We start from the raw sequence: 22,833 nt of genomic DNA on the forward strand, positions 1-22,833 counted from the left end.
ACATGTCTCTTTGCCATTTGAACACATACCATTATCAATGATTAGGTTGTTTCTATTGGAACACATTTTATGTCTAATGATTGGCACAACACTTGCTTTCTTTCTATTGGCACACTTGGAAGCTTTCTCCTCAAACTAAATGGGAAGGAAGAGGTTATTCCATCTTTATAAAGGAAGGAGCAAAGAACCAACGGAAGACATGGAGAAAAAGAGAGAGGAAGAAGAAGAAAAAAAAGAAGAAGAAAGAACCACTCCAAAAAGAGAGCCATTCTCCCTTTCTTATTACCTCCTTATATTTCTTTTACATGTTCTTAGGGCTTTAAGCCATCTTTCATTGTATTTGTAAGTCCCTCATATATAGTGAAATACAATGAAAGCAAACCTCAGTGGATGTAGTCAATTTGTTGAACCACTTAAATCTTGTGTTGTTTACGCATTTACATTTTGAGATGATTTCCATGAGAAGCTTCCACTAAACCATCGAAAATCTCCATCTATATCCCTTGAGAATGATGTAAAAAAGTGTGAGACAAATCCCAGAAAAATACATGAGACCTTACCCAACAAATCTCTCCACCAAACTCACCGTCATTTTCATCTATCAAAAGAAAGATATCTAAAAACTAGAAATTCGTCCAGCGCATTTAACAGATCAAAACACCATTATCCATATATTTTATCATAGTACTTTCTTCATGTGAGTTGTTCGTCTGTCTCTCTACCATGATATATCCAAATTTTAGAGAAATCCAACGGTGTGATCGTCCAATATGTTTGAAATATCACTTCAGTCTCTAATCCCGCGGAAAACTGGACAGCCATGTTATGAGCACAAAAACCACATTTTTCGTAGCTCCAACCAAAACATTTCCTTCACAAAAGTTGTTCCTTATCATCTCCTCTATAACATATCCAAAAACCATGACAATCCAATTTATGTGCTGACTTGTATCCCAGTTTGAACAGCTGATGTTTGGTTGAGAATTTCAGCTATATTAAAGAAGAGGAAGGGGAAGTGGTGAAGGAAGAAAGAGAACAAGAGGAAGGAAATGAAAATGAAACAATAAAAAAATGAGGAAATGGTAACATATTGCTTATCATTTATATTAAATATTATTATTTTATTATTAATATTATGATTATATTACTCTTGTTACTAATAAATTTGATTTATGTTGAAGTTTGCAGGTTTGTTAGATAACATGTGAGTATTGATATCTATATGAACATGACATATACATAAACATTCATGCAAAGCAAGAAAAAAGAGTTGTGTCGTGTCAAGTGCTCACTTGTGTAAAGTGTTTTAAGTTGTGAGGATATTAAAGGGCCGATGTTTGCCTTGAATAATAATGAACCATGTATATGTCAAGCGTAGGGTGCAGGGCTTGAGTATACAAATTGGTTGATTATAAAATAATGAAATCTTGTATATGTCAGGCGTCGGGGGAAGGGCTTGAATATACAATTGGGTGTCGGCGGAAGTGCCTGTGTAATAAAGTGAAAAATGAGAGTTTAACTACAAAAATTTGGTTTAAGGGATGAACGGGAGTTAACTCACACTCTAACGTATCCGGGGCCAAGTGGTATAAGCATGGTATGAGACATGCAAACTTGGGTGCCTTAGGTATGTGTTGACGGGATTAGAAGGGAGTGAGTACATTCATCCATCTCATCTGCATATATTTCATGCATTTGAAAGAATTGTTACAATTTTATTATTGTTGAATTGGTAGTTTTTGTTGTGAATTAATTTGTGCACTATAGTTATTCTGTTGCGTATTCAATAATTTTTTTTTTTTTTGTAAGATTTAGTTGATGTGTGGTGTAATCATTATAATATAATTTTTTTCCCACCATATCTTGTTTGTAGAATTTATTTTTATAGTTAAGATATGGCTTACACCCTAACTCATGAATAGTCTTTATTCACAGGTTGGGGCGTGACATACATGCATTCTATGGCTTGTTATTTGATGTGTGTTTGCGCTTAAGTTTACACTGCATGAGTATGAATAACGAACAAAGCAATTGCTAACTAGGATAACCTGTAGTAAACCAAGTTTGGTTGCTAGATTTTTGTTTGCTTAACTAACATAGTTGACTGGTGAGTTTGACTAGTCAATCTAGCATACATTAATTTATGATCACATGATATTCCATTTGGTACCATTTTGAAAAAGTTTGACACGTTGCTCAGTAGACAAAAAAGTAATGATTTTTACACTCTCGTTTTCTCTTTCTTCACACTTCGCCTCTTGTTTTTGTCCTTTGAATCTCTTTTAAATTAATCAATTCAGAGGTTGAAAAAATTGGAGGAATGCATGGGAAAAAACTAGAAATGCAAAAATGATCGAACCAAAAAAAATTTGAACCAAACTTTTAATTGAAAAATATCAATTTTGTGCAGTTGATATATATAAAGTTAATAGTGAATTACTTGTATCAATTGGCCTTCAAATGACAACAATTCTCAAAAATTTAATTACCTACACATAACAATACAAGTGATAAATTCTAATATCACTTCTGCAAACTTTCAAGGCTATACAGAATAGTAGTCCAAGAAATTAACATACATACATATGAAAGCACAACAGATAAGGAACCCAATTGTTTGTTACAAAGGAAGCAAAACGGATCAAGATAGGTTAGGCTTGTGATCAGGACATGTCTAGTACAATAGCCTTTGAATTTGGTTTTTCTTCCCCAATTCCAGTACAAATTAACTCTACCTTAGAGTGATTAAACCCTACATAAGTACATATGAGTGATTATGATTCCACGCGCACTAGTTTATTTTCTTAGTAGCTAGACATTCTATTTAAGGATTTTAGATAACGTGGTAATGCCGTACTACTTAGTATTTCTTCCTATCCCCTTAAAGCAACAAATTTATCAATTGATCCAAATCCCAAATAGCTTCATTATTAACGGCCATTGGCAAAGTCCCACTTTGTTCTGGTTGAGAGGATTGAGAGCCATGGCCTCCTGAGGATGAACTCTCCGGTGAGCTTGAGTTTGTTCTCCCTTCCATATTCTGAGGGTTCCTATTCGACGTTGTCAAACCCTTATCCAGATGATCTGTAGCCTGAGCAGGAGCTGCTTGAATGTTTAAGTTAGGGTTTCTTGTGATCTCAATCCCTGGAGGTCGCCTGTCAAATGCCCTAAGGCATTTCGATTTCTTGTATACTCGGCATAAGCTGAATTCTTGCCTTAACTGCATGCATACATGCCAACATACATCAACATAATAATTAATATGAATTATGAAGTATTGTTAATTAAATTGGTTTAGATGCTAATTAACAGCACTGAAAACTCAATGCCGTAAGCCATCAAAGAAGTCGCTTAAAAACTGTGTGGCCTTGTGGTGCCACTAACATGTTCCGTCTTTGTTAGTGTCGTTCTACAAACTAACTAAATATCCTCTTGTGTGCCCAATATATATATATATGCTTTTTGAATATATATGGTGCAACTTGCAGCTGATGGACAAAATCATTCACTTGTAATGATGCGGGAGGCAGACCTTGAAGAAAACAAGTTCCTATGTCATTAAAATACATATCCTTATTATTCCAATGCATTATAGTCGTCTTCAAATTGTTTTCTTCAAGTTCCTATGTCATTTAAATGTCCTTTTGTCATTAAAATACGCAGCAGATGGACTAAACCACACTTAACAAGTTCCTATGTCATTAAAATACACAACCTTATTATTCCAATGCATTATAGTGGTCTTCAAATTGTTTTCTTCAAAGTCTACCTCCCGCATCATCATGTAATCTCTCAAATATTATACATATACACAAACACATAAACATCAGACAATAAATGTAGATTTTCGTCAAACTATGTCGTCAGAAAACCTAGATCATTGTGTTGCAAATAATTGAATTTGTGAATTAAAAAAAAAACGATGTTCAGTTTGAACTAAGAAATTAATTAGTACGTACGTACCGTGGGAGTAGGAGTACTAGGGTTTGATGAGGAGGCGGTCATTGATGGTTGATTATTATCATCTGCATGAATTGCAATGCCTTTGTATTCATTCATCTTCCACTCCGTTTTCTTTCCATGGGGAGCTCTGCCAGTATAGAAAACCATGGTTCTTTTGAGGCCGATGGCACGATAGTTACTGGAATTGGAAGAGTAAACAGTGCTTGGAGATCCTGTTGCTTTCCAATACCCAGTTGTTGTGAGTCGTCTCGGTCTCCCTCCTCGAGCTTCACATTCTTGTCTTGGGATGAAAAAGAACCACTGCTCTGGATCTCCATGGATCGCCTCTCCGGCAGCCTCTGTTTAATTAGTAACCATAATTAATTAAAGTACATGTAAAGTATATTCCCAACTATAAAATACAATAGTTGAAGCACTGCATATGCGTGAATAAATAAGTGCTTTCAGAAAATTGCATCTTAAGCGTAGCTAGCTTCATATGTCACGTTTTTCTTGGTCTATCTATTGTCCCAAAAGAGGGAAAATCTGATTGAGACATGCATATTGGCCTCATAATGTTAAGTATGCATCATATAGATTAAAATTATCAAATGTATATTCAGTACACTAAAACCAACATTTTCCTAGAGTTAAGCAAGCCAGAAGCTAGCATAAATCCAACAATTAAAGAGGGAGGGAGGGAGGGAGGGGGGGAAAGGGAGGGAGGTAGGGAGGGAAGAGGGGGAGAGAGAGAGAGAGAGAGAGAGAGAGAGAGAGAGAGAGCGAGAGAGAGGTTGAATTACGTGGGAGTTCCCATGGATTAAACTCGTAAATGTAGACAACGGGTATGATTCGATCCACAACTCGGTTCAAGTCCTCACTCCTCCCATCAAGTTTGTTCTGCAGGTAAAACGAAATCAGCTCTTCCTCTGTTGGAGAGAATCTAAATCCAGGTGGTAAATCCTCCATTGCATCTGTCTCTCGATCTCCCTCCCTCTACCCTAACCTTAATAACACTAGCTACTACCAGCTACCCAAAATAAATAGGAATAGCTCAAAGCTAGTAGCTAGTTCAAGTTTCTATGTGGTACTAATTTGATGTTTTTCAGTTACGTAGGTTTCAAACATTATATATATAGCAGATGATTATGGAATGGCCTGTGTTAGCCAAATGATCGAGCAAAAATGATGCCGAGTGAAAGGAGAAAGGAAAGACAAAATTTTTAGTTAATTGCTTGGAAATTTCCACGCGCTTGTGGACGAAGAAAACCCTTGTCCCTCCTCATCTTGACTTTCTTGGAATCAGTCAATATGCATGTATATGGCATGTCCTTGTGCGAAAGTCTCTGGGGTCTTTACACTGCACCCGCTGTTATACTATTTGCGTTTATCCCTTTTAATTCTTCTCAAGACGATTAGCATATATTAATCGTTAGACCATTTTTAAATCGTGTACTCTGATAAGGCATGGAAGAAAGCATCAGAGATAAGGCACCATAGTCCAAACTAGCCGTTTTCAATACAAATACAAAGGATGAGGAGAAAACTTAGATGGTGTCAAAACATGATGCTCTCGTACCATCATAATTTAGTTGATTTGAACCACTATGATTTCCGTCTATACAAGGGAGAGGGATAGTTTGAACCCAAGATGCAATGAGTTGAAGAAAAAGAACCTAACCACGAGGCAATTCATCACTTGTACATTATGTTGTTTTAATTTATATATTATGAACTCACATTAATGCGAATTAAATAACATATATGTGACTCATACATACATAAAAGAAATTTACTTGTACGTAGGATAAGATGAGCATGCTTTCTGTTTTACTCATCAAAACTATAGTCTAACTTTTTAGATATTGGATCAATACAATATTGTTTTTGGATTTGCATAATACTGAACATTGCATTTTAAATGATTCTGTTTAATTGTAGGAGAAAATTACTGCCTATTAATATAAAGTAATTATAGCAACATTTCAAGAGCCCTCTTGATTAGTTGAGCTGGGAGAGATTTAATTGGTTGGAGAGGGAGGGAAAATCTACACAAATACGGCTAGGTATGAAATTTCCAATGTTCCAACCAATCACTCGTCTAGGGTAACAGAGTTTGGCCGAATGATTTTTATTTACATGCATGAATATGATAGTCAACCTTTTTACTCGACTATATAATTCACATCTTCTCCGGTTTATTTTTTATTTTTTATAATTAAAACAATGATGTCACATTCATTTCAGCATTGCTATTAGGAAAAAAACATTATTGTGAATATATTTATTGAAGAAAAAAAGTAAAGATACAGTAAGTTAGAAGGGATATGAAGCCAAACCCTAATAAGAAATAGAAAATTATTACCAAAAAAAAAAAATCAAGAGAACTTCTAAGAGAAATGAAAATTTGGGAGCTCTGAAAGATTATGAGCACAAGTTGCAATTGGGACATGAATCCCACCAAGATATCCCAACATATGATCGATACACAGTTTGCCAAATAATTTGTCACCTGATTTTTTTCACGATAAATGGGATAAAACCGGAACATATATGGAAGAGAGGATATTGCAACAATTTATCCCATCAACCGATACACACCAGAGCACCTGAAAAAGAATGGAGAGAGTAAAGAGATGGAAAGTTGAAATGTGAAGGCACAGTGTGTAAAGCTGATCGTGTGAAGCTTATTTATTATAAGTTTTTCTTTTTTCTTGAATAAACTATCGTTGCGTGCTTTAAATTTTACGTAATTAAATGAGAGGAATACGACTTTTTGTAATCTTCTAAATTCTAAAGCACAAATTTGAATTTGTTTTCCAAGTGTCATTTTCCATGTTTAATAACGATGTAGTCATGTAAAACACAATATAATTTCCAAAGATCTGACAAAAAAATTCTACGTCGAGAAAGATTTGTCTAGTCACTATTGATTACTTTCTGATAAAAATATTTTCCTCGGCGTAGGATTTTTTATCAAAAAGTACATCGGCCTAGACTTCACATTGGTCCTGTATCGATTCATCGACAACCTAGCGAGAAAGGAATTGGCAAAATTCTAATCCGACGAATTTCCTACTTTTACTGCTAACACGTTCCCCGCTAAAGAGGTCTTTTGTTGTGTGATCGATACAAAGAACCTAGCGCAATGGCCCCTGGTGGTGCAACAAGCAGCAATTCGACCTGGCAGTGGTGGTCTAGTGGCAGTGGATGGCCTAACTCTGGGGTAAGTCATGGAAATTACGTACCAAGTTATCTCTTATCATATGTGTATGTTATTTTTCGTTTAACTCTCTAATTCTTATACAAAACAATGAGATCTATTATCATTTTTTCCTAACCCCTAGCGACCATTTTTGCATTGGACAGTTTCTTGGTTTGTGCCGGACAAAAGAAGGAAAACAATTAATCCTACATCAACGATCGATCAGTACCAGCTTTGAAGCCTTTACCACTTAATCAACACGAAGTGTAAACTTCTTTATTAATCAACACGATCGAGGAATAAGACACTCTCTAAACTCAAGCACAAATGGTATCTGATTTGAAGGCAATTAAACAAACATAATGAGTAAACCGCTCATTTCAATGAGTGCAACATGAGTATATTTTATTCGGTGACATTAACGGTGTAAGGCAAATAACAAACATAATGAATAAATCGATTTTCAGCTACCTCACCGACATTACAAATCTGTCGCAAAGATTCGGGCTCATGCTTAAGATGATACCAATTGAATCGTGGCCCCCCAAATATTAGATCGAGTCTGAGTTTGAATTTTCAATCGTAAAAGAAGGTTAGAGAGATTATATAAAAATCTGTTCGGTTTCTGAGAAAGACTAAAGTCAATTAGTCATAAACAGTTTAAAGTTGCAGACTATAATGACAATCACATGCGATTTCACGCGCAATGGGGTAAAACTTTAATGTTTCTTGGTGACCACGCTGAAATGTCTTCAGAACCTGGACAAAACTTAACTGTCCAATAGTTCATGCATAGCATGGTTTTACTTGTTACTTGGAGCAAATATTCTTCTGTTTACAGTCCAACAAAACATACCAACTAGTACTGTAACTTCTTCCTTGATCCTTTACATTTATTTGTAGATATTATTATTAATCATGTGGTTGTCCTCTTATGATTATTAGGTAATATCTTACTTAGTTCAGTTCTTTAATCGCGTAAATAAGGAAGCTTAGTCTCCGAGTCTCCAAGTAACTTTAATTCTATATAATTAAGTTAATGAAAAAGAAAACACACACTAACTTCTCCCAATTTCTTGATAAACATTTTAGGTCCAGCATGATCCACCACTAATATCATCGGCATTTTTCCGACTTAACCACCTATTAACAAGTGTTAGATTTATATCACAAAGTATCTCGATAATATTATGAGTAAAATCTTTCATGTATTTATTGTATGTTACTTTGTTATATACCCAATGTGGAACCCAACATTTTTCATTCCTCTGTGTTTAAACAACCGAACTAGCCCTTTTTCCTCCTTTACCAAAAGAGGGAAAAGGAAGAAAAATATTTTCCATGAATCCTTTGTTAGTTTGTTTCTCCAATATTGTCTTTCAGACTTTCAATCATTCAAACAATCGAAATCTCATAAAAATGAAAATTTAAGACCGCAACAACGCAGAAGCTTTTCAAAATTTGACCTCTGAAGAAAATAAAGAAACGCGCATATAGAAATGTTTGGAAGATACGAAGCTTTGAACTGACAAAAGAAACGAAGGGCTGCTTTCCTTACAGTGGCAAGTGGCGCCATCAGGTCCCCACTCCTTCCTCTGCCGACTTTGGGCAACAAGTTTTAGTCATGACATGCAAATACGTGAAGATGTATATTTCTGCCTAATATTACAAATGTGGCTAGCTAGGCAAATTAAGTTTAATATATAACGACCTCACATGAATTGATAAGTGAAGCAATGATAACGTGACATGCCACATAAAGTGGTTTATAATTGTGATTTAAAAAGATGATTTTTTAGCATTTTATATTTATTATAAATACGAAATTATGAATAAATAATCTATAAGTATTTTAAAGATGTTCTTTAATCATGTTATATCTATGGCAAATTGGCAATGCTAATTAACTCGCGACCTTCTATAAAGTAAAAAAGAGAAGGAATTTGGTTTAGCTTGATCAATAAATAATCTCATATTTCAGTATAAATTGATAGACTTCCACTTTCTAGTGTAAGTCAACTGAAACAATTATTCTCTTCAACTAAGGTAATAAAAACAGATTTTGTCTCCAACTAAAGTCAGGATGCCTTTCTAATATTTCTCTTTATTAACATCTTCTTTTTGTTAGGGTCTTTATTTACATCTCCTTAAAAGCATAAAATGTTGATTGACTTAACCTTAATTAATATTGAAGTCATTTTTATAATCTCCTTTTCTCTCTTAGCTTTTTTTTTTTTTTTTAAACAAATGATATTATCTATACTAAAAAGGTAAGGAAGTGAGCTAAGCCTCACAATGAGCTAGCAATAATGTGGTTCAAATTCGCCTTTGGCGAGAATCGAACCCAAGACCTCTCACTTACTAATGAAGAGGAATACCCCTAGACCGTAGTACTAAGTAGCCTCTGTCATGTTTTCTTTAGACTTAATAAACTAATAGAGAAGACAAACAAAGTGGGGAGTGCATAAGATAGAAACCTTAAGGGAGGAGTGTTGTGAAGATGTGAAGAAATATGGTCCTATAATAAAAAGGTGAGAAACCCTATAAGTAGACCTATAAACGGATCGGGTCATCTGAACCCAACCCGTTAAGCTTAATAAGTCAACTGTTTCACCTGTTACCAATTTTTTTTTTTTTTTTTTTTTTTTTTACATTTTGCATTCCAGTACAAATTACACATCTTTTACCCAAAATTACAAACATTAACAAACAGCCTAACATCTTTTATATATATATATATATATATATATATATATATATGTATATGTATATGTATTAAACTACAATCTTCCAAATCAACTAATAAATAAAACTCCATAAGGGTTTTACAAAATGTGAAGCATAGCTATACGCCATGGGGCAATCGAACACCCAAAATTCTTCCAAATCAACTAATTAATAAAACTCCATAAGGGTTTTCCAAATCAACTAATTAACTAACAGTCTAACATCTTATGTCGTATTCAACATCACCAAGATGTACCGCCCAATTACATCGCTACTTCAAGGAAGAATTTGCATATCGAACACCCAAAAATCTGCAACATACCCACAAAACACAATTAAACTCAACCCAGTACAACAAATTCAAATAAACAAGGATGCTGGAAGTAGTGAATTCATAGGCAAACAAAACAGGTTTTCACTTTATTGTGGAAAATACATACCATGCTTAATCAAGACTAATACTATTGGAGCATTGTCCCGAGTTTTCGATAAAACTCATGTCAAAAATTTCTTCAGTGAGTTCTTCCAAGTCAGCACCCTATTTCTCTAAAGCTAAACATAAAAGGAAAAAAAGGAAAACAATTATAATCTATTATGTAAGAAAAAAAATAACAAAGTAATATAAAATTTACCTCCTTTGCCAAAAAGCCAATCTCTAGTACATAGTAAGGCTTGAACGGTTTTAGGCAACAAAGAACTTCGATATTGATCAAGAACTCTACCACTAATACTAAATGTTGATTTCGAGGCAATAGTTGAGATAGGAATTGTTAACACATCAGAAGCCATACGAGAAAGTACAGAATAACGAAATTGCTCCAGTTTTCACCATGAAAGAATATCCAACTCTTGTTTTCTATCAAGTCTCTTTTCTTCAAGATATAGATGTAATTCAGTTTTTTCATTTGAAGTTGACCCATCTTGGTAAATATTATCAAATTCCTACATATAAAAACAAAATAGAAACAATGACGTCAACGAACAATATAAAGATGCATATTAAAAATATAAAAACAGGAATAACAAATATGAATACTACCTCAAAAAATTTGTCTCCAACTTTTATTTGAGTAGGAGTTTGATTGAATGAGTTGGATACAAGAAGATGAGAGAACTTGTCCATGTAACGACCAAATAGTGCAAACAATGTACCACTAACATCCTTCAACTCTCTAGAATCCTCACCATAAAGTTTGTCATAACCTCACTCTACAAATTCCAATTTATAGCGAGGATCAAGAATCACTACAACAGCAAGAATCAAACTATACTCTGACCAATATTTTTCAAACTTTAAATTCATATAACTCCCCATCCGTCTCATGAAATCATCACAATCTTCCATAGCATCTTGAATACAATAATGGACTTTGAACATTTTTGTAAAAAACAAGTTTGATGTAGGGTAATTTGTTCTGGAAAATAAGCAAGTAACTTCATAAAAATACCCCAAGAAATTGAAAATCTTCTCTATTTTATCCCACTCTTCCAATGAAGGACATGAACTAAAATTAGAATCAACAAGTGCCAAATTGAGAAAAACACGACGATAGAAAATAGCACTATCCAGTACTGTATATGTTGAATTTCATCTAGTAGGCACATCTTATCTCAACCCTTTTTTACTACTTGCCAATCCTACTTGTGCAACGCAAGCAAAAAACTTATTTTTTCTCGCTTCTAAACACTTTATATATTTGATGCACTCACGAACTTTCGTCACTGATCCATCAATTTCCTTTAGTCCATCTTGGACTATCAAGTTTAGGATGTGAGCACAACAAACATGGAAAAACTTTTCATCCATTAATAGCAAACCTCTAAAATTTAATTGTTTTGTTCAATAGCTCAACAGAACAATATTTGCAGAGGCATTATCCAAAGTAATGGAAAACAATTTCTTTTCAATCCCCTACTCAACTAATAAGGCCTTAAGTTTTTCAGACAAAGCAACCCCAGTATGTGGAGGAGGCATATGACAAAAATTTAAAATTCTTTTGTGCATTTTCCATTCTTTGTCAACAAAGTGAGCTGTGAGTGTGAGATATCCATCAGTTGCAGCAGAAGACCATAGATCTGATGTTAAACAAATTCTTCCCTCAATTGCATTTAACCAATCTCGAAGTCTTATCTTTTCATCTTCAAACATCCTCAACACATGTTTCTTAACAGTATTTCTACTGTAAGATCCTACATCGCCCAAGGGAGTGATCCTTATATATATATATTCTCATCCCTACCTAGCACGAAGCCTTTTGGGAGCTCACTGGCTTCAAGTTCCATGGGAACTTCGAAGTTAAGCGAGTAGCGTGCGAGAGCACTCCTATGATGGGTGACCCACTGGGAAGTTCTTGTGTGAATTCCCAAAAACAAAACCGTGAAGGAGTGGTTGGGGCCTAAAGCGGACAATATCGTGCTACGGTGGTGGAGCAGGCCCGGGATATGGTGGACCTCGAGCCGGGATGTGACATCTACAAGGCAATTTGATATCAGGAGATATGTATTTAAACAAAGTTCTAATGCCCTCATATTCAACAAACCTAAAAGGAAAATCATGTTTAACTATAGCCTCAATTAATAGCTCACAAAAACTAATATGGTTAAACTAAGGAGAATGCAGTCCAACTTGAGATTTCTTTATATCAATAGGATGTTTTTTACTACACAAATTCATATGATTCAATAGGTTTTTCATCCCACAATTACTATCACATACGTAAACTATCCCACAGTTTTTACACTTCGCATGTTGTTTATTATCAGGACCAACAGGCAATTCTTCAAACAAAGTCCAAACCCGGGATCTCTTTTGACGTATCTTACCTACTCATATACCTTTAGCCTTTCTCTTTGAAGGACTTGGTGCACTTGTTGTACCTGGCATATCACTTAGATTGATTGTTGATATTTCCATAGCCTCAGTGTTCTCTTCATCGATATCCATCTACACTAACCATAAACATAAGATGCATCAGATGCCAAGGAAGTTGAGACAACCGAAAGCAATGACTACTATGACTTAATATAATCCAAATTAGAAATTGAAATGGACCCCGAATTCCCAAAAATCAAAAGAACTAATCTTTCTAAACTACATTGTAACCATCTACCAAATCCCAGTAGTCCAATTTCACACAATCCCATTTCAGAAAACAATTGAAAACCCATAATTTTGCAAACAATTCCAACCCTAAATTCATTCCAAGCATCAAACCCATGAAGCAATTTTAATTTTGAACACCACAAAAAGAGACAACGAAAGCAGCATGAAACAAAACCCCAAATTGATGACATGGGTAAGCATTAATTTCATTCCAAATTCCAATCAATAAAAATCCACACTTTTAGAAGAACCCAGAAACAAAAACATAAGAAATCGGATCCAAAACAACAAAAGAGAGGATTACCAGGAGCAATCTTGAGGATGGACAAAAGAGAAGTTGCAAGAAGAGGATGAGGGAGATAATCGGAGGTCTGGAGCTAGAAGTGAAGGACCGAAGGAGCACGGTGTGCATGAGAGTGGAGATGGACTGAGGTCTGAGGGTTTTCTATTAAGACTATTGAAATTACACAAAAGTCCTCAATAAACGGGTGATTAACGGGTTTCGCGGGTTCACCCAAAATTACCCGTTATTTAACGGGTTGATCGGTTAACCACCCGACCCGTTTATCACCCACCCGAAACCTAATTTTAATGGGTCGAATCGGGTCGGGTTAACAGGTTGGGTTGAAAATGCCAGGTCTACCTATAAGGACTTATAAGTACATTTGTTGCATTAGATTATCTCAAACTAGATTAGCTTCAGGGACTAAGCTAGACTGGCTTGGCTTGGACTAAGCAAGATAAGAATAGTGAAGTGTTTGGTGCAATGCTAGTGCAGTGCCAGACTGCTAAAGCCATCAACTATAATATTTTCCTATTGAGAAAAAGGGGAGGGAAGGGTGCAACGGCAAGATCGCATTCTTGTTGGTCAGTGAAATCAAAGGACTTAAGCTGCTGAAACAGCTCTAATGCAAACGACCCTTAAACAAAAAGCTTAAAAATACTGACTATAAACTATGCATTCGATGCAACATACTAGCTTGAAACGAAGATTTTGATTAATTAACACATAAAAATTTCATCATATCAAACTACATTCAGCAAAGAAACAATTTTTGCAATCCAAAATGACCAGACCACTCTCAGATTTGAGCTAAACAATCTCATCTTATCATTAGAATTATAAAAACCAAACATTACCTACTAAAAATAAATCAAAACAAATTTAAACCCTTCTAAGTTAGATAAACAAAAATTACAAACGAGAAATGAAAAAGTGAAGAAATTAAGCTGACCATTGAAATCCCCATTTGGATCCTTATTAGCTCACCCATCGCCATGATAACCCTTTTGGGCTTCCAGAGACCTGAGCCCGGCCGACCCAAGACTCTTCTTGAGCTGGAGCTCGATGATTTGAGATCCAATGCCTTCTTCATCTTGTTGGCAGCTGTGAAAATGAGTGATCTCTGCAGCACGGGCAAGTCAGTAACAGATAGTGTGGAATTCAAAGCCTTTCTGTAGATGTGCGGCAAACAGCGACGAAGATCAAAGGTTTGAGTCATCGAGCTTCTCTTTCCGGGAGGATCAGACCAATTTTCAATGATTGTTGGAACTGAGCTCTCGCTTTGCAAAGCGAAGCAAGTCTTAGCAGTCCTTTGCTTTTTGGGGGGTCTCGCTAAAATTGTTTAACCAGGGTGCTAGTTGAGGCGAGTCCCTCGTAATCCCATTAAGCTAGTCACTGCGGATAAAAAATACATAACTACACTATCTCTTAATGTAGTTTGGTCCTATAAAGCTTCGTGAAGACAAACAAACAAGGCCATAAGGAGTTGGTTGGGTTACTCACTCCTCTTATTGCTAATAGCTTTGGGTGGACTCTCAACTTAATTCTTTCATTATGGTATAACCTAACTATGTAAGCCAACAACCATAGGGGAATGGATGTGTGACGATGCGAAGAAATGTCCAATATAAAAAAAAAATAAGAACCTTGTAAAGGTTTGTAAGAAGTTGAGCAACTCTTGTGTTGCCAATTTGTTTTAGAGTAGAACCTCAAGTTCTTTTATCGTATTAGAGTAGGTTGACTCAACTATGAAATCCATTGACCACACTATTCCATGTAATGAGTATAAGTACTTTTTACAAAACAGCTCCAAACAAGCCCTCAATTCATTTCTTACTCATGAATGCAACGATCACCAACACCTGTCAAATTCTTTGATGAGATTGTAGGTAGAGGAGAGAAACGTAACTTTCAACCGTTTTAATCCAAAGGAACAATCCAAAATTTCTGCAATATTGTAGGGACTTAAAGGTGTCAAATCCAACTTCTTCATAGAAGTTCAGGGTACTTTCATCAATATTCTTTCTTCAAAAGGACATCAAACATAAAAACTAAGGAGTCTTAACAAAACACTCCTGGTACTGTTCAATTCTAACGAAAAACCACATTTTTAACTTTCCCTGGTACTATTCACTACACCTTTATTTGTCATTTTTCATTAAAACTAAAGTTTTTTTGGATTTGTCATTAGTTTTCCTTAAAAACTATTGCAATATTTATTGCAGAATATTGTACATAATGCTCCCTCATTCTGTGCAAAAGAAGAAAAAAAGAAAAAGAAAAAAAAAAAAGAACTCCAGCAGCTGTAAGCGGTGTAGCCCTCACTATGAAGAGAAACTAATTGGTGGTTCATTCACAGATTAGTTAGTTTTATTGTCTTACGATTGTTACGGCAAATTGTTGTTGACTTGCTGTTTTAGCAATAATTGATGTGGCCTCGTTTGTTTCAGCCTTGCTTTGTGTGGGCACTCAGTGTTGAAATTGTTGTTTCTATCATTTTTGCGTCAAATTTGTAATGTCTATTGTTCGTGTTTCCGGTAGTTTGTGGTAGTAGCCATGCAATGGTTTATCTAATTAGTTGTGCAAATTTTTCTCCAAATCAAAGATTTGATCACTAGAGAATATCTGAATATGTATTCAGAATGACACATCTTGTATTGTTATGTTTTTATCAATAAAATCACCCTATTATTGCTCTCAATAAAACAAATGTAATACAAATTAGTTTTTGACATATGCATGTGTACAAACTTTTCTTGGGGATCCTAGGGATCTCGTGATTGTAACCGTTCATCATACATCGTGCGATCAGAAATCGTTAGGTACTATTTATATTTAATTTTAAATTTTAAAATTTGAAATGATTTCTGACCGCACGATGTACGATGAACAGTCACGATCACGGAATCCCAGGAAAGGATCCGACGAGGATCCTCGCCGGATTCTTTTCCATTTTCTTTTACCTGACTTCTCAATGAGACATTTATATTTATAAGCAAGAGAAAGAGAGATTTTTCAATGTGTCCGGTATACAGTGCGATACGTCATTATACAAGTGGAGAAAAATTCTTTTATTCAAGTGTTCATCCACTTGTATAACGATAAATAAATTACATGTCCATGTTCCGATGGCGCACTGAAAAGTCTCTCTAAGAGAAGAAACGCGTGATCTGAAGAAAATGCCAATTTTAAACACTCGTGGCCCCATATGATTGCATGTTTAGGCGATAGATAATAGTTTGGTTTCTAAGAAACGACAAACTCTTTATATTTGCAATTAGTCAATGCATGAGTCACAAAGTAGTCAACAAAAGAAGTCAACAAAAACTTATGATGTCAAACATATATTCTTTCCTCGTCTGCAATTTAAGGTTGCAAAATGCAGATATCAATTCACGCGCAATGACATAATCAAAGAAGGGAATGAATCGTTCCTAGCTTGCCTGATTGATAGATCTTTGTACCACGCACATCACTTAAATGGGCTCCGGAAAGCAACAAAAGAGTGAAGTTTGAAAATAGGAAATCAAAAAATTCAAAAGGCTCAGATTAGATTCAATTTGTACTGGACATAGACCACGCTCAAATGTCTTGAAAAAGATAGTTATGTAATTATGCTGTAAATCTGCAAATTGATTTTGTTTAGCTTTCACATGACTTAATATCGATATGTTTCAATTTTCAATTTTGGATATGTGATATTTTGTGAACTTCTACAAATCAAGGACAATGAATTAATTGCATTAATTTGTGGAGAAAATTAGCGCATGGATGATGTGTGTGTGTGTAAATTAGATTTATATTTTATAAATGTTATGTTGGTTCATTTTTAATATTAAATTAATTATAATTGTCATTGTTTGGTTGTTAGTGGAAAAGTAAGTTTATTTTTCATTATTCGTGGTTAGTGGGAAATTAAGATGGAATCTTTAGGAAATGGATCCTTTCCGGATCCCATCCACCAAATCCAACCCAATCAACAAATCCGGACACTTGAAATTTGATCCAATGGCTAAAAACAGGAAGCCTATTTAAAAGTTAATATACCTTTAGCCGTTGGATCAAATTTTAAGGGCTTGGATTAGATGATTGGGTGTATTTGGTGGAAAGGATCTAGAGAGAATCCCTTTCTGAATCTTTAGCATTTCAACTTTTGTAACTCTTGTAACCTTTTTTCTTTGTTAATTTAATAATAAACATATAATTATTAGCATTTTTCCCATTATCTTTTTATTTATGATCCCACTACCAATTTCCTCACAACTACATTTTTATTCCTCCATACTTTCTATCTTTTACTTATTGGCCAAAGAAGGGTATTCTTGTGGTGGAGCTTTGGACTCTTCTTTATTTGTATCCTGGATGAGACAAGTCAAGAGATATACTGATGCACTAGTTCATGAACTTTTGTCAAACCACAGTGGGCTTCAATCTCCTTAAAGAGAGCGAGATACCTGCACCTCAGCCTAATTGTCTACATGCTTCTTAGAAGAATATTACAATTTTCTTGTAATTTTCCCAACATGTTACAAACGTGTTCGTTTTCTTGAAATTTTGACAAAATTTACATATTTTCCTTGAATTGCAAGAACTAGTAAATTGTTAAGGAATGTTAAAAGCTTACATGAATTTGACAAAAATAAATTACTACCTATAAATAAATAATTTCGTTACTAATTGTAACATCCCACATCGCCCAGGGGAATGGATCATGTAAGCCTTATATGTATATTTTCATCTCTACCTAGCACGAGACCTTTTAGGAGCTCACTGGCTTCGAATTCCGTAGGAACTCCGAAGTTAAGCGAGTTCGCACAAGAGCAATCCCAAAATGGGTAACCCACTGGGAAGTTCTCGTGTGAGTTCCCATAAACAAAACTGTGAGGGCGTGATCGGGGCCCAAAGCGGACAATATCATGCTACAGTAGAGTCGAACCCGGGTTGTGGTGGGGGCCCGGGTTGAGATGTGACAATTTGGTATCAGAGTCAATCCCTAGCCAGAAGTATGCCAACGAGGACGTCGGGCCCCTAAGGGGGGTGGATTGTAACATCCCACATCACCCAGGGGAGTGGATCATGTAAGCCTTATATGTATATTCCTATCTCTACCTAGCACGAGGCCTTTTGGGAGCTTACTGGCTTCGGATTCCGTAGGAACTCCGAAGTTAAGTGAGTTTGCGCGAGAGCAATCCCAGAATGGGTGACCCACTGGGAAGTTCTCGTGTGAGTTCCCAGAAACAAAACCGTGAGGGCGTGGTCAAGGCCTAAAGTGGACAATATCGTGCTACAGTAGAGTCGAGCCCGGGTTGTGATTGGGACCAAGGTCGGGATGTGACACTATTAGCATGAGGCCATGCATGATTAATTCACTAATTAGTTGTATAGTAAAACCTCTCTAAAGTAATTGATGCAGGGCGCAGCGGATAGAAGCGAAATAAATTGATAGGTAGGGTCCACTATCTCCTAGTGCGAGGAGAGGCCTGAAAGCCCTATAAACTTTGGTTATAGTACCAGCCTACAATGTAAACACTAGAAAGAACAAAGCAGCAGACTCTTACACAAGAGAAAGGCACATAAAAACGAGTTTACAACTCAAATATCAATATAATAATTCAAACAACTTCTCCCTTTCTTCTTTACAAATACAAGTATTTATAGTCTTACAACGTAAAGTGAAAAATATGAAAAGACATAAAAATAAATAAATAAGGGCTTACAATATAACTCCTAAAAAACTAAATGATTTCATAAAATGTCATTAACCTAGGAATTCCATAAGGCACAAATTTAAAGATAGATACATGCATTACAACTCTTAAAATGCATGTATTATATTATAAAACTTAAATCCCAGGTGCCAGTAATTTTATGTAATAACGCCTTCAGTCCTTGGCCTGCATCATTCTCGTGGGGTTGGAGAGAATTCGTCCTCGAATTCGGATCATCTGATTTGGAGTGATAAAATTGAACTTTGCAGGTCCAAACAAATAGATAATTGGAGCATTTAATATTGACTATTGAAGTGTGAAAAGCACCCTTAATAGCATACCTCACAACCTTGACATTCTCTTTCATTTGATTTATAATGTCACGCAAAACTTTGGAAATTCTGAAGTAGAAGACATCAACCCTAATTAAATCAACATATCTAGAAGCTTCCAATGAACTCATTAAATCATGAAACTCCACTTCAAAAATTCTTTGTAATCAGCATTTTTAATAATTACACAAGATTCCATATCAATATTTCGTTAAACCACACAAGAACTTTGACAGCAAAAGTGATAAGTACTATATGGAGAACGATCAAACTCAGGAGGAAGATCAAGATTTACAAGACAATCACCTGACTAATTTTCACGACATATTGGACATGAACTATCCAAGCAACAATCAAATATTGGAGGAAGGTCCAGATTAAGATCTTCATCTAATGGCATCTGCGACATGCTGAATATAGCGCCACCCTTGGATCAAGCTAACATTCTGATACCAGGGCGCAACGGATAGAAGCAAAATAAATTGATAGGTAGGGTCCACTATCTCCTAGTGCGAGGAGAGGCTTGAAAACCCTATAAAATTTAGTTCTAATACCAGTCTACAACGTAGACACTAGAAAGAACAATGCATGAGACTCTTACATAAGAGAAAGGCACATAAAAACGAGTTTACAACTCAAATATCAATATGATAATTCAAACAGGTTCTTCCCTTCTTCTTTACAAATACAAGTATTTATAGGCTTACAACTTAAAGTGAAAAATATGAAAAGACATAAAAAAAAAAAAATAAATAAAGGCTTACAATATAACTCCTAAAAAACTAAATGATTTCATAAAATGTCATAAACCTAGGAATTCCATGAGCCACAAATTTAAAGATAGATACATGCATTATAACTCTAAAAATGCATGTATTATATTATAAAACTTAAATCCTAGCTGCCAGTAATTTTATGTAATAACGCCTTTAGTCATTGGCCTGCATCAGTAATACTCTATAATGGAATCATTTTCATGTCATAAAAAAATTTGGTCTCAACTCGAGGCTAGTTATGTATTGAAATAAACTCCATATTGTAATAAGTTATAATCTTTCTTGATCTCATCTTAAGGAAACATGTCTCCACATATTTATTATTGTCAGTGAGTACAAAAATATGTAAGAAATAAAATATTGGCGCTCAAGAAATCGTATTAGGAACAATATTCTTACGGATAAATAGGTCAAAGAATAATATTTTTAACTACACATTTATTAAGTAATAGCATCCCTAAGGGCTCGTTTGAAAATGCTTTTAAAATGACCAAAGCGTTTTTGGTGATGAAATAAGTATTTTAAGTGCTTTTACAACTGAAAAATATTTTCTCTAAAAGTGATTTCAGTTGTTTTAAAAACACTTTCGAACGAACTATAAAGTTATAAAATTAGTTTGATTTCAACTGTATAAAAATTGGTTTGATTTCAACTGTATAACTTAGGGTGGCATTTTTACTGTATCAAACAATATATGATATTATAAGCCTCACTTATTATTATTTATCAGTTTTGAATTATTACATACTCTCCCTTGAGGAACTAGCTTATTTTATGTGTCAAACGACCCAGTCATCCAATCATGTGAAGAACACGTTCAGAAATTCAAGTTGAATGCCCTGACGTCAAATATCAACATTCCCAACCCTGGAAAATTCATATAGCATAATGCATGCATGCATGCATTTCTGTTTAAATAGTGTTACATTCACACTGATTTTTACTTTCTACACCTCTTTATTAATTTTTATCATTAATTTTCTTCAACTTATTCAATTTGATGATCAAAAATTTAAAATATGTGTAAAAAGTAAAAATAAATGTATCAATAATACTACGTATGCTTCTGTTTTATTTCGAATTTTTTTCTTTTTCTTCATTTTCAAGACTTGGTCATTAGTTATGTCTTTTTGTTCAAAAAAAAAAAAGACTTGGTGATCGGTTGTTGCAGCTAAAAAAATTGGTCATTGTTTACTTTCTGACTAAATTGATGTGAGGACTATCATCATTAGGAATACGACACGGGAAATGAAAAATCAATTGCACGATTGACCTCTACATAACAGAATGTTGACCTTAATTTAATTCGTTCTATTTTAATTTGTTAATTACTTGTGAAATTTCGAGGACATTCACCCTTATCCTTAATCAACTCAAAAATAATATTTCTAATTAGGTTAATTAGTCATATATAATAATTAGTAAAACATGTGTGGAATTGAACATCTCAGTCAGATAATTTCAAGTCAAACAACTAAGCTATTGTCGGCAGGCTCATATTAAGGGAAAAAAAATTGCGAGTTTAAACTAGCTAGCATTTAATCAGATAAAAATACATGCTACGTTAGTCAAGCAACTAATTATTTTTATTTATTTTTTATTTTTTTACAAAAGATATTATCTATATTAAGGGAGAGGATGTGAGTTTAGTCTTACAATGGGCTAGCAATAATGTGGTTCAAATTTGCCTTTGGTGAGAATCGAACGTATGACCTCTCATTTACAAATAAAGAGGAATACTATTAGACCGTAGTACTAAGTGGCATATTCTTTACTTTGTTAAGAGTTTTGCTTAAAATAAAATTAGAAAACCGTTATTGACAATCTCCGTAGCCGTATAGTTTAGTATGTTGAAGTGGAGAGACTTTTCAGTATGTTGGGAACACAGTTCTGTACAGCAGTGTCATAATACAAGTAGTTGAAATTTTTTTTCAAATATTCAACCACTTGTATTAAGATTTAGTGTACTAGGCCGTGTTTCAAACACGTTAAAAAATTGCTCGTTGAAGTGCTAACATTCATATTATTCTTTAAGCTATAGATGATAATTGGGCTGGCACCACCATCTTTCAAATGAAATGCTAAACTTGTTTGGCCCAAAATCTCTAACATCTCATCCCAACAAAAGTTGCAATTATAACATTTTGGGCCTCACGAAAATTCCAAGTCTTTGGGTCTTCTGCTACTCACAACCAAAAAGCCCAACCAACACACAAGCAAATGAGCAAAGGCCGCATCCCTATATATTCCCACCTTCTGCACTTCATACGCCTCCTCTGCCTCTTCGGGCATTAGGGTTTTCTGGTTTTCTTCCATTCAAATTCAGCAACTTTTAATCTAAATGTTTGTTCTGCAATATTTGTTTGTTCTTGTTAGGCGTGGCCCTTAAGATCGCCTTCCCTTTTTAGCCATGGAAGCGTTTTGAGTCATAGCTGCGCAATAGTGAAAAACTCCATCGGGGAGGGTCTCTTTAGGGTTTTCCTTCTGAAACCCTCCTCTCCTCCCACCTGGCTTTTCTGAGGCATTGCTCTGTTTTCCTTTTGGGTTTTGGAGCTCTTTTTCCCGATTTTTCTTGAAACCCTAAGGCAGATAGTTTCCATGCTATTTGATTCTGGGTGTTTCAGTCAATTGGGGTGCTTCTGGCCCATTTGGTAGACTTTTAATTTGTAAATGTCTCGATCTTGGGTGGGTAACATTTTAAATTTGAATCCTATCTGGGTTTATTTTGCAATTTTTTTGATGAATTTGTTGAGTTTG

At 35.0% G+C, this 22,833-nt stretch overlaps 1 protein-coding gene across 1 annotated transcript; it reads right to left on the reverse strand.

The window, feature by feature from the left end:
* Nucleotides 1-2,472: 2,472 nt before the first annotated feature.
* On the reverse strand, nucleotides 2,473-5,081 carry LOC137746133 (NAC domain-containing protein 90-like). The gene is made up of 3 exons (XM_068486212.1): nucleotides 4,746-5,081; nucleotides 3,964-4,301; nucleotides 2,473-3,220 (listed from the first exon to the last, which is right to left on the reverse strand). The coding sequence occupies exons 1-3, from the start codon at nucleotides 4,909-4,911 to the stop codon at nucleotides 2,882-2,884; spliced, it is 843 nt and encodes a 280-aa protein (XP_068342313.1). The 5' UTR covers nucleotides 4,912-5,081; the 3' UTR covers nucleotides 2,473-2,881.
* Nucleotides 5,082-22,833: the final 17,752 nt, after the last annotated feature.

This window comes from Pyrus communis, chromosome 9, assembly GCF_963583255.1.
Source record: "Pyrus communis chromosome 9, drPyrComm1.1, whole genome shotgun sequence".
NCBI lineage: Eukaryota > Viridiplantae > Streptophyta > Magnoliopsida > Rosales > Rosaceae > Pyrus > Pyrus communis.